Source organism: Batrachochytrium dendrobatidis (genome assembly GCF_000203795.2).
Source record: "Batrachochytrium dendrobatidis JAM81 unplaced genomic scaffold BATDEscaffold_2, whole genome shotgun sequence".
NCBI lineage: Eukaryota > Fungi > Chytridiomycota > Chytridiomycetes > Rhizophydiales > Batrachochytrium > Batrachochytrium dendrobatidis.
In genome coordinates, this window is record NW_006281100.1 from 635,036 (window position 1) to 653,318 (window position 18,283).

At 40.6% G+C, this 18,283-nt stretch overlaps 7 protein-coding genes across 7 annotated transcripts; 3 read left to right on the top strand and 4 right to left on the bottom strand.

Moving 5' to 3' along the window:
- Positions 1-30: 30 nt before the first annotated feature.
- Positions 31-1,710, bottom strand: BATDEDRAFT_22830 (uncharacterized protein; the record flags this gene model as incomplete). Its single annotated transcript, XM_006676579.1, has 1 exon — positions 31-1,710. The coding sequence occupies one exon, from the start codon at positions 1,708-1,710 to the stop codon at positions 31-33; it is 1,680 nt and encodes a 559-aa protein (XP_006676642.1).
- A 587-nt stretch (positions 1,711-2,297) lies between these two features.
- BATDEDRAFT_22831 (uncharacterized protein) lies at positions 2,298-4,654 on the top strand (the record flags this gene model as incomplete). Its single annotated transcript, XM_006676580.1, has 9 exons — positions 2,298-2,349; positions 2,495-2,577; positions 2,690-2,832; positions 2,902-2,962; positions 3,081-3,320; positions 3,861-4,011; positions 4,105-4,134; positions 4,223-4,395; positions 4,514-4,654. The coding sequence occupies 9 exons, from the start codon at positions 2,298-2,300 to the stop codon at positions 4,652-4,654; spliced, it is 1,074 nt and encodes a 357-aa protein (XP_006676643.1).
- A 438-nt stretch (positions 4,655-5,092) lies between these two features.
- BATDEDRAFT_34394 (uncharacterized protein) lies at positions 5,093-7,794 on the bottom strand. The gene is made up of 5 exons (XM_006676723.1): positions 6,914-7,794; positions 6,478-6,823; positions 6,269-6,377; positions 6,036-6,187; positions 5,093-5,944 (listed from the first exon to the last, which is right to left on the bottom strand). The coding sequence occupies exons 1-5, from the start codon at positions 7,730-7,732 to the stop codon at positions 5,148-5,150; spliced, it is 2,223 nt and encodes a 740-aa protein (XP_006676786.1). The 5' UTR covers positions 7,733-7,794; the 3' UTR covers positions 5,093-5,147.
- Positions 7,795-8,383: 589 nt separating this feature from the next.
- BATDEDRAFT_36601 (uncharacterized protein) lies at positions 8,384-9,685 on the top strand. The gene is made up of 4 exons (XM_006676778.1): positions 8,384-8,841; positions 8,946-9,040; positions 9,138-9,348; positions 9,456-9,685. The coding sequence occupies exons 1-4, from the start codon at positions 8,389-8,391 to the stop codon at positions 9,636-9,638; spliced, it is 942 nt and encodes a 313-aa protein (XP_006676841.1). The 5' UTR covers positions 8,384-8,388; the 3' UTR covers positions 9,639-9,685.
- A 1,220-nt stretch (positions 9,686-10,905) lies between these two features.
- BATDEDRAFT_22834 (uncharacterized protein) lies at positions 10,906-13,535 on the top strand (the record flags this gene model as incomplete). The annotated part of the gene is made up of 5 exons (XM_006676581.1): positions 10,906-11,173; positions 11,377-11,820; positions 11,976-12,137; positions 12,253-12,408; positions 12,511-13,535. 5 exons carry the CDS (start codon positions 10,906-10,908, stop codon positions 13,533-13,535), a joined length of 2,055 nt encoding a protein of 684 aa, XP_006676644.1.
- A 177-nt stretch (positions 13,536-13,712) lies between these two features.
- Positions 13,713-14,715, bottom strand: BATDEDRAFT_86473 (uncharacterized protein; the record flags this gene model as incomplete). The annotated part of the gene is made up of 4 exons (XM_006676969.1): positions 13,713-13,857; positions 13,946-14,189; positions 14,517-14,553; positions 14,665-14,715. 4 exons carry the CDS (start codon positions 14,713-14,715, stop codon positions 13,713-13,715), a joined length of 477 nt encoding a protein of 158 aa, XP_006677032.1.
- Positions 14,716-15,924: 1,209 nt separating this feature from the next.
- BATDEDRAFT_9537 (uncharacterized protein) lies at positions 15,925-17,374 on the bottom strand (the record flags this gene model as incomplete). The annotated part of the gene is made up of 5 exons (XM_006676459.1): positions 15,925-16,459; positions 16,528-16,648; positions 16,736-16,833; positions 16,907-17,154; positions 17,273-17,374. The coding sequence occupies 5 exons, from the start codon at positions 17,372-17,374 to the stop codon at positions 15,925-15,927; spliced, it is 1,104 nt and encodes a 367-aa protein (XP_006676522.1).
- Positions 17,375-18,283: the final 909 nt, after the last annotated feature.

An 18,283-nucleotide genomic window follows, 5' to 3' on the forward strand; every position in this document is an offset into this window, starting at 1 on the left:
ACAGAATGTATATTAGGTTGAATGAACTAATTAGATGATATATGCTCGATACAGGAATCTCAGTAATGCCGTAAACACGAACAATGAAATCCAGTGACGGTTGACATATCCTACACGCTGGAATCTTTTCCATAGCACAAGATTATGCATAGCAAAGTGTGTCGTTGCTCTTTTTCCTGCCCGGTATGGATTCAAACGGTGTCCATAATCAGCATCATAGCCAGAGCAATCTTTTGATTTTACGCAGTCGGGTTGTGCTGTCGCATCAGATATACTCGGCAGCACCAATGGATGCAATAAATAATCTGCACAAACAGGTACATGATCACTCAAACTATATCCTGGCTCACTCCAGTACCCATTGCCAGATATACTACATCCAGCATGTAAAATCCGATCGCAATATGCAGGCAGTCGCGTAGTTGAAAAAGACTTGCTTATTCCAGCTGGCACACCACCAACCATGCAGGTACAAGAAAGTCTGGGCAACTCATCTCCATCATTGCTCAGAATGGCACAAGGTTGGATACTGTAATGCTCATCCATCTTGAACTTATATGTTGGCAAGAAACGGATAGGCTGCTCATCAAATAACCCCAATGCACCGTACCTGTGACCTCGAATACACGACACCTCGTCCATGCATAGCAAGCCAGATATATCTCCATCATGTACAAGCTTCAACACGTCTGATCGTTCAGGTATTTCAGATACGGGACCATCATCAATTGCCCATCTGCCACCATTCTTTTTAGTTCCCGACAATCTGTAGTTCAAATCTCCAAAAAGCCAAATGTGATTATGATCTCCAACCATACGAATACCATTCAAGGTTGAACCAGTGCCGTTTGAGCTGGTACCAAAAACAACGGGCTGGCTTAAAGTAGTTTGCCGTTTTTCATTGGCTGATACGGTTATATCATCCATAACCAACGTGTCGAGAATGCTTGACATCTCTTGGTTACGCCATATGCATCGTCCTTCTCCCTGATGAGCTCCAAGATGACAACTCATGAAGCACAATGAATGCACTTGATTGTCCAACGTGGTAACATCTAAAGATATAGCCGCAGTGCCCTTGTTGCCATAAAAACCTGCCAGACCAGTACCAACTGCACCCCAACCGATACGTGACACGACGATCTCATGCTTGACAAAGACAGCAATCCCAATGGCAACACTCCGTCCTGCGAATGCGACTCGATAGGATGTATGGGTTGAATTGCTATCGTCGACCACGGACTGCTGAATGGATGTAGATTTTTCTTTACTACTAGAACTCGAGCTGCATCTTAGCGCATTTTGGACCATCCATATCCAAGGTTCTAGACCATGAATATATGCATCACCCAACCGTTTATTTTGTCCAGTTCCTGTGAGCCAATGGCTGCGTTGGGTTGATGGTAATAAGGCAGCTGTGACCTGTGGCAGCAATTCCTGAAACCCTACCACAACGATATCTGGCTCGTTTTCATCTGCTTTTTTTAAAGCATCTTTGGTTTCAGTCGCCATATGAGGTATAATGGGATGTATAGACTGGTGCTGATGCAACTGTTGGCATATGGATGTCGACACTGGCAGTGAAAGTGGAGGAGTTAGCCAGTAGGATAGGTCAAATAAGGGTATATTCTTGTCTTGCACATTCTTGGTAGCAACATTCCATGTGCCAACCCTCACTCTCAATGAAGTGGGTTGTGTTGAAGCTGGCATGTATTATCTGAATCCAGAGGTGAAAATAGGGACAAGACGTATGATTTGGAACTGGATCCGACTGTCTGGACACTATCACTGTATATCCACGTAAAACGAAACACTAGGAAAGTCAAAATATAATAAACAGCCAATATAATGAAATAATTGATGCCAATTTACTGGATAACACTATCCTGAATTCTTTAGTTGGTTGGTCGCTCTCTTGGTGACTGCCATGAAAACAACAGCTGGAATCATTGTTTTTGAACTAGAACGCAAACGTATCCGAGATTAGAATACCGAGTAAAGTTTGTAGCTGCATTGACAGCAATCAAACCCAATATCTGGACTGAAATGGATGAATCTGGTAATTGTACAATGTATGACTGAAAAAGAAACGTTTTGTTTCAAACTATAGCTTGTATTGTATGATTGAGTTGTGTCCATTAAAGCCATTTTGTAGTAGCAAACACTATTCCAAGCCAAGTTGCTACAAGATACCAAAAGTACTCCATTTTACATGAATACGACTGTAAATGTCAAAAGTTAAAACCCAGTCAAGCTTACCATCACTTTAGTAAACTTCCGACCTCACCTCACACATCATGGCTTCTTTTGCCGTCATACCTGGAAAAGCACTTGGAAAGCTGGCATTAGGTGAATACTTTAGCTGTGTTAGTAATCCTTACAGTATTACTGTGCAGGGTTTTGATTGGGCATCTGGATAAATACACATGCTAGACTCATGCCAATGCAGTATTACCCTGGAAGACTAATCTGTGCTTGTATCTACTCTAACTAGGGTTGCCGTTACCTGCCGCTATTGCATATCTCAAACGAGAACGACATCACTTTAGAAAATACGAGCTCAAGTTTGGTGATCAAGTATGTTTCCAAACTACACTCTGTATTTCATGAGTTCAAAGATACCCTGCACTGCTAAAGATCATTTGGCCAATGACAGATGCTTACATTCGAATTTGATGTGAATATATAGGATCCATTTGAGCATTCAATTGTACTCAATCTCGTCCATAATGGTATAGCACTCCGCTTCGAACCAATTTCGCAACGATTGATTTCAATCGAAATATTTGATTTTGAACTGATGGTGTTGACATATGAAGGAACTCCATTCAGGTATTACTATTCATCTGAATGTGGAATGGCATTTTTACCTCGTTGACATGTGTTTTCATCTGATTTTAGCTCATCCTCGATTATTGCTACGTTTTTACTGATATACAATACTTTTGGTCCCACATATCCTGTAAGCAAATTGCAGCATATATTGAACTAAAAATATAAACAGGCCTTGATAATTTGCTCAAATAAACGATTGCTGTAAACTCTAACCCCACTGATTCACCGGTATGTTTTGTATCTAGGGTGACTTTGATCAAGAGAAACTCCAATATACCTTGAAGTATCCTGGTATCGCATTTGTATTTACCATTCCAAAAGCCTTTTTGTCGGTACTTAATATATCAGATCTGCCTATTGCGTTTCCGGATGGAACTACTCCTGTTGTCTCTAGAATGTATATTTATCACGGACCTTCTCTGGCAGAGGCAGAAACATCTAAGCTTGGTGCGTTTGACATGTACTTTGAACGAGTGGTTGTAAAGGTAATTTGTATATTTGAATATTTGAATTGTTGATGTTTTACAGCTGTATTCGCGTAAAATGGAACATTATTTTTGGAATATACAATGGTTAAACACTTGTTGTGCTCATTAGAATTGACATTTTAAATTCAATAAGCACAACATTCATACTATGACACTTGGACTATCCCTTCTTTGATATTTGGCAGTCATACATTGTATGATCACCAGATTCATTGCAATTCAGATATTGAGTCTGACTGTTGTCAATCACCCCATCTTTGTTGTATCCTAAAGACTGTACATTTGTGCTCTAGTTGAAGGAAATGAGATTGCATATCCCGGGAATGCAACTGTTTCTTTGATGCCAGTCCACCAATATTTACCTGTAATGTTCATTTTGAAGAGCTGGAAATTGAACAAATGTCAAGAGTATGGGATTAACTAAAACAGTGATGTAAACATTGGCTCAGTTTCAATCCAATACTGCTGTAACTAGACTAAAATTGATACTAAGCAAAACTTCAATTGTCGATTTGGATTGAACCTTTGTGTGAATAGCCATGTGTAGGTTTAAAATTTAGTTTGCGCGATGGATCTATTGAACTCGGTGAAACATGTCAAGATGTACTGGCAGAGATTGGCAAACCAGAGGATATTGTCAGAAAGCAGCATGATAAAATGGGTATTCATCGCGACTCGTCAGAAAAACGTATGTATTTGTTTCAATCCAACTATTTAAAAGTGTCAAGATAGCTGTTTGAAAATGTATTGCTGAGTATTGTTTTGATTGATCTTTTTATAGTTTCGACCAATCCAAACTATATATGGAACTGTAAGTGCTTTTAGAAGCTTCAGTTTATTGATTTTTATGCATAACAGGATTTAAATTACTGTGTTCAACTTTACAATACTTTATATAGATTTTTCCATGGGTATAGACATTGTATTTGATGGTACATTTCATCGTGTCATCAAGATGATTCTACATACCAACATGCTTGGACATCACGATGTAAACAAGTATGCTGCATGCAACTTTGATATTGTAGCAGAGAATGACGTGTGCAAACGGCATATTAGAAACACTACCAAGGTCAGTTGTAGCGCCAATACTTTTAAATGTTGATTTTAGTGGGCGAGATCGCAGTTTAAAATACCAAAGTTGTAAACCATTTAAAACCAACTCATGTGGTTTGATATGAATTCTCTAGTGGGACGACGTACAGCAGATTTTTGATAGTTTGCCGCTCGGACCGCCTGTGATTTCAAATCGCAACCCTAATCATAATCCATTTGGATCTACATCCTACTATGCACTTCATGATATAATTTTTGAGGTGCGTACAGCATGATTGAACGGATAGATGATGACTATTTGCAAAAAACTAGAATGTAAAATGTATTGACTATTACTGGAGTAGGTCATGAAAAACAATTATATTGCATCAATCACTCTGTATTAACTAGCATTGCAGATGACTAAATTTCGAAGGTTTGCTAAATGCATAAATTCGAATTGCATAAGCACGCTAGGGTTGATAGGGTAGACGATCCAACCTGCTGTCAACCATCCGATTAGCAACTAAAAGCCAAATAAAAATATCCGGTTCATGCAGGAAATGGGGATAGTTTATTATTTTTGATTTCAGATGGGCATTTATGTCAAGCACAATCAAGTATACCTGTCTGTTGATTTACATGGCAATAGATGTCTGTCAATAAACTCAACTAGCTTGCTTTTGAATCCTGTGCTAGATTTACAAAAATCGACTTTTTTAAACGAAACAGATGAAACTAGAGCATTTTTGGCATTGTTTATTTCAACAAACCCATTCATATGATATCTTATTCATTGGCCGCCCCCAAAAAAGGTTGTACACTTTCCCCGTCATCTGGTCCAAACTTTGGATCATGGCTTCCAATAGCTACATGTGACTCGGGAGTATGTTGCGAGCCCTCGCCATCAGCATCACTCAACATACTCTTGCGTGCAGCCAAACTATCAAAACTCACTGCATCATCTGCATCTGCATCACGCCGTGCATTTTCATCTCGAGTGGATATTGCAAGTATTCGCATGGCTTGAGGCTGTAATACATTTTCTGTCGTGGTCATCTCTGATCCATCATCTAGAATAGTTGATGACACCTCGCCTCCATCGGATGTCGAGTCCATAGGCTCAAGAGTGACATGAATATACCGATCTGTTCGCAAGCTCGATGTATCAAATGTTTGTGCATTAGAGTGACTAGTCTCTAAAGATGCGGCAACTACAGACAAGGCTGATGATCCTACAAGACCATTATCGAGATGATCATTCAGCGATATTGCATGAGTGGTATTGCCCATAGACTCTGATATCCCCAAATTGCTTTCAGATGCATCTGTGTAATGTAACTGTGGAATAGATGAGGAATGATCGGGCGATGCCGATACCCCTTCCGATTCTGGTCTTCTTTCTATTCTTGATGCAAGATTATCTTGTGTGTCATCAATAGATTGAATCTGAGAAAGCGCTGCTGATGTTTCAGCAGCTTCAATATCCATTGTGGATGATAGTGGATCGTTTGAAGTAGCCAAAGAAAGACGGATGGCTTCCAAAACCATCAACTCTTCGATATCTGCACCCATATGTCTCATGGCTAAAACAATATCAATTCAAATTGATTGCAGAATCTATCAGTACAGCTCACAAGTCCATCTCCAATATACAATCATCCACTGTTTACATACCTTGTAGATATGAATATGAGCTGTCTCTCTGTGTCTCCCGAGCTGCACGACGAACTGCCCGTCGCTCTGATGATGACGAAGCATTTTCAAAGCGCGTCAATGTCTCCAGTAAATCGGCTGCTGCTGTAGCTGCACTTGTGATTTCGGCTTCACTATATGCATTCAATGCCTAATGGTTAGCAAGAGTACAGTACTAACTATGCCGTGTATAGTGTAGAATCCATTCTATTTACCCGAGTACATTAGGCCGTATATGTCCTGGCAAAATGTGTCGCCGTTGATTCAAAACACGCCCCATAGCGGCTTGATGTTTCTGATGCTGCCAGTTGGGTCTGAGTTCATCTACGTGTCAAAAGAGTTGTATAATACCATTGTAATAATAGCAACAGGGTTAGCTACTGCATTATTTCTAATCAGCAGACTAAATTGAATCAATATTTACCAGACAGAACAACGGCTGGATTGTCAAAACTAATGCTTTTTCTCCTTCGGCCATGGGCTATAAGCGATGAAGATGCTGTAGAATTTTCGCCTGTAGATGCACTCATACACGTGGCATCATCTTGGTGTTGTGCTTGCGATGAACCAGGTGGTCTGTATGAAAGATCATATCTCTGCATGTATCCCATTGATCCTATAGGGCTGTATGTTATTCCAAAATTGGGCACAACACAATAGGGACACTCGGCAGGTTCAAAAGTGGTTTGTGATCGTTTGATTTGAATGAAGCAATCCGTACAAATAGGATGATCGCAACATCTTGTAAAATTGATGTTTTTTGGATAATACTGAGATTGTGTTGATTAATAAAGCAGTGTTAGTAGTTTCCTTTTGGATGTCAACATTATACTTGCAACAAAACAATATTTAAGCTATACCAAAAAACAAATGGGGCATTCGATAGGAGTTTTGTAGAGCTGAGCTAGGGATATTTGTCGAGGTGGGATTTCAGTTAGAGCGTTTGTAGATAATGATCGTTGTCCAATTCCCATTGAGCCAGGTGAGGTGCTTAAAATAGCAGATGTTCTGTTTCTGACCAACGAAGTTAAACTTCGCCCAGTAGATTTTCCAGTGGTAGAAAATATAGCAGGAGTATTGAGGGAGATTTTAATGGCAGCTGGGTCTGAAAGAGTGGTGGTTTGAGTAGGCTGATATTGGGGAAAGACGGTGCCATGGTCTTCAGCGGTGCTGTTTGCAAGTATAGGTTGGGGACCAGCTTCGGCATTAATTGAAGCAAGGTAGGATTCGGAGTGAGATCTGGCAGTCATGCTTGAAGTGGGTTCTAAGGAAATTGGAATACTAGCAGAGGTTGCTGCAGCAGACATGACTACAGATGGAGTAGGGCCAGGAGTGGGATTAGCAACAAAGCCATCCGGTAGACAAGGAATGTCAGTATCGCAATTCATGCCTCGATAAAAAGGAGCCAGTCTGCGTTCAATAACCAAACGTCGTACAATAGCTCTGTCATAGTCGGCTGAGGTTGTTGAATATAGAGCTCCTTGGGACATGGTTAGACCGCCATCAATAAGCTGAGGAGGCATAGAATCCATAGGCTCACTGTTGTACATGTTGCTGTTGCTAGCACTAGCATGACCCAGTCCAAAGCCCATCAATGAAGGCCCATTATGACCAGAGGTTCCACCAGAATAACTAGAGTCGGATCCTCTATCCCTAGTTCTTCCCTGAGCATTACCCATGATAAACCTGTATGAATGATGAATATTTTACAGCCGTATTCACGTAAAATGGAACACTATTTTGCAGACTTTAATTTTGCTTTGGAATAAACAATGCTTAAATATTCGTTGCGCTTTCCTACCAGAAATTGACATTTTAAATTCAACAAGCACAACACCCATATCATGACACTTGGATGATCATTTTCTCTACATTCGGCATAGCAATACATTGTACAATCAACAAGTTCATCCATTACAGTTTAGGTATTGGCTTTAACTGTTCTCAAACCTCACTTTTTGTATTCTAGAATCTCAGATACCCTTGCACTCTAGTTCAAAAAAACAGGATCGCACGTCTCAGGAATGCAGCTGCTGTTTCTGTGACAATCATTCAATGTCAAGGAGTTTAGGGCACAATACTGTTCAGTAAATTTGGTGAGTTGTCATGAGACTGTTCATTATGTATTTTGGCACCTTTAGTGTTTTATCTTGCATAAATATGGCTATAACAATTCTTGTTTGGTTCATTCAACATGACCAGAACATGCAGTTTGATCGGTACTTGATTCATATCTAGCACCTGTGTCTGAGCAACAAGACTATTCACCAGCATTGTGTTCAACTCGCGACTCGATTCAACTTTTGCTATACTCACTCAAAAACATTCGATATTCATGGCCGACTTTGGTGACTTTGCATCTGGCATAGAGGGAACTACTGATGCTGGCTCTTTCATGAATGACATTCTTGGTGATTCATCTATTGACCCCACCGCTGACTTTCTTGCCAGAGAGCAGGCCATTTTGGGTGCAGATACTGCCGCTCTCTTTGGCAACACCTCTCCAATAGCCACTCATAACAGTGGCTTTGCATCTACTCAGTCTGTGGTTGCAAGTACAACTTCTACTGCTGCTGTGGGTGATTTGGGCTTTGAGATACTTTCTGCTGGCTCTGTTCCAACCCCGGCTGCTATGGCTCCATTTGCCACCGTCAGCGGTGCTTCGTTGCCCCTATCCTCGACTTCTCCCACGCCTGCCTTTGGTGTCTTTGATCAGCAACATGCTCTTGGATCTGAAATGGATGCTCCTATATTTGATGAGTCTGCCTTTCCAGAAGTCTCTGCCATTGTATGTGTAGATACAGTATCAATTTTTGCTTGAACATTAAACTGCAGCCGTCAAAGCATGGCAGTGGATGAACTCGATAAATAACCACTATTCAATCTATATAGGGTGTGCCTGGAATGTCTGTTTTTTCAACTCAGACTGGTGCTTCTTCAATGGGATTGCCAATGAATGTTCCTGAGATTGAACCAGAAGCAGTTCGGTAATATCTTTGCTCATAATGGATGAAAGATGGTCTATACTTTTAATGGCTCGTTTAGTTAATTCCATTTTGGAATCTGCTTTGAATGCAATGATAGTGAGTGGAGAGAACGATTCAATGCGGTTGTGGCTGAGCGTGATGCCAAATCCAAGGACAAGCACGACCAGATCCTTCAGCAAGCCAAAGAACATCTCGAAAAACTATATGCCGAATACAGTGAGAAAAAGGCAAAAAGTATTTCTAGAAACAAGGATTTGGAAAAAACGTTGCTGGCTGCTCGTGATGAAGCTACATCAGGCACTGTTTGGGTAAATTGCATTTTACGATTTCAAACATATGTGGACATTATGCAACTACAAGTACTGTTTTTACTGACAACAGTAATTCATGGGATTACCTATTTTGATATCTCTAGGATCGTGCACTCAAACAAATTGATAGCGCACAGCTTACTTCAAAGGACAAAAAATCAGATGATAAAAAAGACAAGAAAGCTGCATCTGCAAATGCTGCACCTAAAGTCAAAGGTCCTGACACTACTCGGTTTAAACAACTGCTAATTTCGTTGCGCAATGACAAAAAGGCACCCGTTATTTGATCACAATCCATGACTAGGAATTTAAATAAAATAGGTTTTTCGAGTCTACAATGTACTGACAAATTTTGTATATTCAATTTGTAAAAAGCCAAAAAAACTCTTCAGCGGGGAATCGAACCCCGGTCTTCCGCGTGACAGGCGGAGATACTAGCCACTATACTACTGAAGATATGATTTTTGTGAACCTACTTTGTATATATTTTTTACTAATTTATGATTTTGTTTTTTACAACTAGCAATGGGGAAACTATTTAAACTACCCAACCCAATTTCATCATGTTTTGGAAACATTCTGATTGTATCAAGAAAACGACTGTTGCAGTCTTTGAGAAACAAGAGTTTTCAGTTTGTAAAACTGTATAGTTGGTTTAGGCTAGCGTACAGACTATATAGGTGAAATGCCAAAGATTGCTTCAGATTAAGACCAAGAGACATTGTCCTGTGTTGAATCGAGTGGAGCAGTAGATTGTTTAGAAAGCTGACCGTATCAAATCAGATTGTTACTGCGATACAAGAGACACAAGCAATAAATGCTCCTGCCATTCAAATCAGCAGATTAGGATAACCGTAGCAGTAAACTCGAATGCTAGGATGATGCTAAAAGGCAATCAGTCTACTTTGTAGACTCATTTAAATCACAATATCCATTGATGAATCTGATGGAAATCCTAAGCATGTCAGCAACTATTTTTGATTTGGATAAAACAATAACTGGAACATTATGTTTTGAATAAAAGTTTATTCAAGCATTCCAAGAGAGTGGAAAACTATTCTTTCCATCAACATCATTTGGACTGCTTTGTCTCTAGTAACCTTTAACAAGTGCATCTTTTTATCAATACTCTGGTACATCACAAGCCGAGTTTTGCTCAGTGATAGTATGGGCTCAAGTGTCATGACCAAATCTAAACTTTAGTCTAAATTTGCTAGTTTGTGTACTCCAATGTTTAATTGTGCCGAGTCATTGCTCCTGACAAACGTATTTAAACTTGCTGAAAAGACTATACATCTGTATGAATGCCAGAATATGGCACAGATAGCACCGTATATGTAGACTCAAAGCTATCTGAAGCAGAGCTTAGGCTATCCAGTTTCAAATGAAAGCCACCCGTAGTCTTACCATTTGAATAAAGGGGTTGTGTTATTGAAGAGTGGCATTATAATCTTGGTGATTACTGCTTATATTACAATCAAAAAGAAAGTCTTGCTACTCTGCCTATTACTACTATTTGAATACTGCGTCGTCTAGCCGATTCGAACCTTACAAATGAATTCGTACAGAGGTCTAGAGGGATCGAAGCTGCCATCTGCTACTTACAAATCAGATACTGGGATATCGCCCAAAAACCAATACCATAATATTCAATCAAATACTGCTGATAACTCTTACAAACCTGATGAAGGTCATGAAACAGATACAGACCAGACTTTATCAATTTTAGACGGCTACTTTACGACCCAACTTCCTGTTCCTTCAAAGTCTATTGCCGATCCTGAAACTGATTTGCCCATACCTCCTCCCAAGGTGGATACAGGTGAAGTAGCATTGAGGCTGATTTACAGTCGACTTTTTTGGAAAATTTGAGCCATCTATTATTGAATCATCTCTTTACACTACAGTACATATTGCCAGTTTCTTATTATATTTGCAATGTCCAGAATTTTCTGATATCCAAGACTAAACTTGCAGTCTCGATCGCTTCAGTAATTCTATTAATATAACTAACATTTTTATTAGTCTACTATGAAAACCTATCGGGACAGGGCAGTCTCACTTCCCATGCGATACAGCGACATGCTCCAACAAATGGCATATCTTCTAATACTCAAATCTTAGACCATGGTGTCGGATCTGGATACGGCCATATTAGTGATGCAAGTATTGGTGCATCACATGAGAGTAATGGATCTCAAAATGACATTTCAATTAGCAAAAACCCTTCAGAAAGCGATCTTGTATCCAATCAGAGCTTGAAATCAACAGATACGGATAACAGTCCAACAAATAAGCTCACTTGGCTTGCAAAGAATATCAAGAGCAAAACTGCTGCTGCTGCCAAAATTGCTGCTGAAAAAACGGCCGAGTTTGGTTCGATTGCGTATGAGCGTGGATCTGAATGGGGAACTCGTGCCAAACAGGCTGCGAATGCTGCTAGTAGTAACATGGCAACTCGTCGAAAGGGTGGGTGTATTTTGTTTTGCATGATCTTTTCTGTTATTGGAATTGGCCACGGATTTGTGAACAAGCCGCTTAACATTGACTCAAACTAGTCGTTTTTACATGACTATTTTTATAATACTCGTAGTACTAATTTGTTGTTGATTTCTACTTTACAGAAACGGATCACTCTTTACATAAAACAGAGTATACTGTGCCAGAGTTTCCCATATTTGGCGCCTCACTCTTTGATGCTGTTCTAAGGTGCAGATCTGGAGGAAATCCATACCACGATGTACCCAATATTGTATTTCGCTGTATTGAATATCTTGATGCACGAGGTATATATCTCTGTTTTACTGTGATGATTGAACTGTTTTTAAAGCACAGTATTTTACTTCAGGCCGCCATGTTGACATACTGACCAATGAAAATGGGGTTTTTTGAACATCACAGGAATTGAAGAAGTTGGCATATACAGACTTTCCGGATCGACCACTGAGATACAACAGTTGTCTCAAAAATTCAACAATGGTGACGATGTAAATTTAATGGAGCTTTGTCCTGATCCAAATGCGGTTGCTTCGCTATTCAAGTCATATATTCGCAAACGTACGTGTTTATTAAGCTGAACCTTTATTCAAATGCTGCCAATTATCTCCTATGAAATGCTGTCGTTTACTGTTTATATTGACTTTTGTTATCTATATACAGTTCCAGAGCCCCTTTTGACAAATGAATTGATGGACCATTTTGCCGCTCCATTTACCCGTTTTACTCAAGAGGATGCACTTTTCCCACCCCATTTGACAGCAACAGATGAACACCCGATTACTTCGGATCAAAAGACATTGGAGAGTGTTTCTGTAGTATTGCGTAGATTGCCACTGGCAAACTATACAGTTTTATCTCTGTTGTTTTCTCACTTGTACCGAGTATCATCACGCCACGCAACCAACAAGATGACAATTAGTAACTTGCAAGTTGTTTGGACGCCAACGCTTGGATTCAATGGATCTCTTTTTGGTACACTACTGGTGCAACACGAACGGCTTTTTCCTCCTCGAACTGTAGGCAGTACTATCTCTTCGCCGTCTACTCTCTCTTTTGAATTGAAGGATTTTAAAAGTGGCGGTGTTTCAAGCGCTGTCTTACCATCTCTAGCTTTGCCTGTGCAGCCAGCACAGACAACAGTCAATTTTCCAATGCGAAAGTCCTCTCAACAGCTGACACCGTTCCTTTCTTCAGGATTACAAAACAATACTTGTACGAATAACACGACACCACTAATACAACCTAGATCTGCTTCCTATGCGTGCCCCTTATCAAAGACTGCATCTACAAGTAGCTCCACGACTTTTACAGTACATTCGAGTGATCGTCGCACCCCATCTCCAGAGCGCCGACCTCCGCCTATCCCTGCAACATCATCATCTACTGTATATAAGCGCATTTCCTCGGAATTAGCACATTCCAACAATTCGTATGAGAACCCCTTTGACGAAATCTATGGAGATTCGCTGGCCACCCATCTAGCCCAACTAGGCAGTTTATCTGCGCACTCCAATGCTCAATCCGAGTCGGATGACAATCGTACTGATGCGATGAGCAATGGTTTTGCCGCTGTTGCACCAACCCCACCTGCAAAGCCTCCTCGTGGAAATCGGTTGGCTACCGTTTTTGATGATCATATATCTCATGCATCGTATTCCTCTTCCCATTACAAGGAGGATATATAAGTTTTAACCATTACATATATTCTTTCTATTTGCCCCACCTTACCTATAAGATAATATTATAAAGCTTTTAGCATATCCCAGATAAACAGAGTTTAGATCCACATTAAGTTTATTTATAAAGTTTGACACTAATTTTGGCTGCAAACACTCTCGCCGCCAATCAACATAGTCGGGCCATCAGTTTTCTGGCATAGGAACTTCATCGCCAAGCTGATGAGTCGCAGGATGGTTGAAAGCAACTACTTTGTTCGCATGAATTTCGGTTCCACTCTTTTCACCAGACCGCCAGTAACGAATCTCTCCCTCAACAAGAACCTTTTGGCTAAACCATTCGTAGTTTAAAGAGTGGGTAAAAGGCAGGTTAAACACGAGCACATACTTGAAATGGTTACTCTTCAAATTAAACTCACCCTGGAGTAAGGTTGGACATGTCCCTGTAGCTCTTAATACGATGCCAGTCAGTTTCTCTGACCCATTCACCAGTAAAGGATTTCTTGGATCGGTTGGTGGCAACAGAAAACGTCCAAACTCCAGTAGCAGTACTAGCTGAAGAGGTTTCAGAAACAGCTCCACCGTCTTCCTGACTACGAGCAGGAAATTCATGGAAAGTAGGGAGTTGTCCAACATTACCAACTAGCGTTACCCGATTGTACACTATCACAAATGAACAGACATATTAGATCATTGGTCTATACAGCTATATAGGATAGCAAACCCGTGTTGGATGGTTATGGTATGATAGTACACTGGGATATAGTTGAAGATGGTAGATCAGACACAGTCTTGAACCAAGTCCCTGGTAGTGCTTTCCATCCAGCCACCACATCAACTACCACAAACATAGATCAAAATGATAGTCGACATTTGAAAAGAATCAACAAGGCGGTAAAGTACCAGACCTCCGACTCCGACAAGTAAGAAATAGCAGTGGCATAGAAAGCGAATAGTGATAATGGTGGAGTTTTAGATAGGCGTTCTTACTAGAGGACGCAGTAGTGACAGAGAATCGACGGCATAGCTGAAATAATCATGTGCAAGGTCAGTATTATATATGTTTAAAGTGATAGGCAAGCAAGTTAGTCGTCAAGCCAGTAGCTCAGGACATGCAATAGCACAAATATAGTCTTACAGGGGCCTGAGCAGCGCTCTTGCGAATAAACTGAGCAGTTAGATGGTTCATAGTGTGAAATTGACAGGATAACGTTTGAATATTCAATCTGATCGCTTAATATTTCTGATCAATTTACAGCCATATTCACGTCAAATAAACACTCGAATCAATACATGATAAACAGTCTCATGTTTGGTGCTAATCTTACTGATTAATATCATCCTTTAAACTCATTAGTTGACTGGTTTTCATGTTCATTATCGTACAAAAATATAGAGCAAATGTTCACATCTTTGTTCCAATACATTCCACACTCTCGACACTTGTTCAATTCCCAACTTTCCATTTCTCCAAATACTGGGTGATCACATGGAAACAACAGTTCATTTCCGAGATGCTCGCTTGAACTATATTTCAAACGTATTTGATATTAGAATACAACAAAACTTCAACAAATATTTAACCATTGTTTATTCCAAGACAATCACTGCAAGATAAATACATGCTCCATTTTACGTGAATATGGCTGTAAATCTAAAACCCAACCCCATATCAATGCATAGCACCAAGAAATTCATCCTTATTTATATATTATTATTCAGCCATTTTTTTGACTGTTATAAGGTTGATTACCCCCTCCATATGAAGGTGGACGGAATGAGGGTCGAGATCCATTTCCTTCTGATGGCATGAATGGAGGACGGAATCCACCTGGTGGACCGTTGTTGTTGGATCCCTGAGAATATGAAGGCTGCTGTGGATGCGACGGCCTAAATGGCCGATACGGCTGTTGTTGGTTTGGAGGGTATGATTGATGTGGTGCGCGACTGTGATGCTGGCTGTATGATGCTTGCGATGGTGGTAGCTGGTGCTGAGGAAATCCTGGTGGAGGTCTAAACCCAGATGGAGGTGGAAACGGAGGAAATCCTGGTGGTGGACGGAATCCTGGTGGCGGCATCGGTGGTCTTTGGTGTGGAAAAGGAGGTGCTATTGCATTAGACGGATGCCCAGATCCACCATCATATGGTCGAGCAGGGGACCCATTGGTCTGCATGGATCGATCACCAACATTTACCGGTGCTCTGTTTACAAACGATCGGTCTGGGTGTACTTTATTATCCCACGATCGATCAGAATTTAGTCCTATCGCCGTTGTCGGTCCAGAGCTGGACAATGGAGCCTGACGATTGCTTCCCAATCCTGGAAGTGCATCACCTTGCGTTCTTTGGCCACTGAGCCCGGGAACTTGATTGAATCACCAAATACGTTACAGCTAGGTTAGCATGCTATTATATGAATCAACTGCTTGATATTGAGCAATAGGAACAAGTGATACATACAAGATCCTGGAACTCGTCGCAAATCATTGTCCTCTCCTCCACGATGAGTTACTCCTTCGGCCTGATCACTTTTGGGTACATTGTATCGATCATACATAGCATCCCCAGGACGGTTTCGTGTCCACCAACGAGTGGTATGATCGTTTGACCCAGATACTAGCATATGACCAAGCGGGTGCCAGTCCAGTGAATACACTGAATTGTCATGCGCATGTTCCATTGTAGCTAATGGTGTATCAGATCCTACTTCCCAGAAAATCATACTGCCTTCCCAACCACCGCTAACAAACATGTTTTCATGTACTGGATGCCATCGAATAGATTGAACTTCTCGCTTATGCCCTTTAAATATCTGCAACTCCTTCATTGTGCGAATATCATACACCCGTGCAAGCTGATCGCGACATGCAGTCAGTAGCCAGTTTCCATTCTTGTTCCATTGTACTTGCATAATAGTGTTCTTGTGTCCATGTCTGTTATTGTACAGCGCAGTTCTGGTGTTAAACTAGTTTCCAGAAACACCCATCAATGATACACTTACAAAGTAGAAAGAGATTTTCCAGTTCTTGGATCCCACAATTTTGCAAGGTTATCCTTTGATCCTGATGCAAGAATTCCCTTGGTTGGATGCCAATCCAAGCACTTGACATCCCAGCCGTGACCTATCGCACAAACATTTCAAATTACTCTCAATTATCAAACAAGATGAACATTGCTGATTAAAACAGTATATATCAGCCACAATCTACCTGTAAGTGTCCGCTCAACAACAGCATCTGCAAACGACCAAATTTTAATGGTTCCATCATCAGAACAGGATGCAAATTTAGAATCAGTAGGAGAAAATCTAAATGTTTAAATAAAAGTTAAAGCGATGCAAACTCATTATAAAACATATCATTCATATGCTGACTCCGTACGTTAGATCTCGAACGGTTTCCTTGTGTCCTTGAAACATTTTGAGGTTATTCATGCTGGATTGCCAGTACTTTATAATGCCGCTATCATCAGCAGATATCATCCAGGTATCACTATGTGACCATTTTAATGCTCGAACTGCCGAGTCGTGTGCCTGTAAAATGGTTTCAAAATTAAATGTAAGACCGTTCCACATGGTAAATTCTCCAGATGAAGCTCCAGTAATCAAACGGCGACCTTCAGGAGTCCACTAAAAAGGTAAATATCAGAGTCAAATTAACAGCGCAATACAAAAGTCGATCTATCATCACTAATTGTCGTGACTACTTGTTGAAAAGCCCAATACATTTATAGAGGTCACAACTTACACAAACTGCATTAATGGGACATTTCACTTTGTTGGCTGACAGATGAATAAACTTTGTAGTAACAGATGTGCTCAAGTTATGCGAATTGCCAAATGGAGGCATGACCTACAAACGTAAGCCATTGGATTGATGGTTAGCACTAAAACTCCAAAACCAGCGTCAAACGACTCTTGGAAATTGAATTCAATACGCTTTATAAACCGCAAGATCGCCCCCAAGAGCCATTCATTCAACACGGCATTACCTACATTGACAAGAAATTGGGGCTCTGGTTGCATTGCAGTGTAATCCTTGAGAGATCTCTGAATGTTTCTGATCTGTAGTTGTTAGTTCAACATGATGGCATACCAGACCAGGAAAATTCGCAATCAAGTCCAGATTCAGTAGATCATTGAAAACGATTAAGGAGCAATGGCGTAGATCCAATGTTGCAGTGGATAGGGTAAGATTACAAAACAAAAAGTGCATGTCAGCGATCTCATTCAAAAGTATTTGTACACTTGGGTGGTATTTTGCACAACAGAGATGACAGTAGAGCGATAACCACAAGAGATTGAAATAAATCAAGACAGCTGCAATACGTTGAAACTGGTGTATTTTAAAATAAACAGAAAGGCAAGAATAGAGACCTCCCAGTACCGCATTAGCACAGAGTTGTAATCCACTGTCCGTCGCTGGATTGCTTTACGCACTCGCTTTCCATCAAAGTTGTACTGATTTCTGTCCTGTAATTGCTGCTGCAGCAGCGACTGTTGCTGCAGCTGGGTTGAGCTCCGGAAATATGCACCAGCAACTCCTCCTCGAGTGGTAGCTCCTATAACTGACCCTCTTCCACGACCATATCCTCCTTCTCGACCACCACCTCCTCTAGAAGAGTGAAACCCACGACCTCCATCATTCATTTCTACGTCCACAATATGATGGATAAGCCAATGTTTTGAGTTTCAGATGTAAATCGATGCAAATTGAGAACAAGTTGAGAACAAGTTGAACTTGCAAAAGTTGGATGTT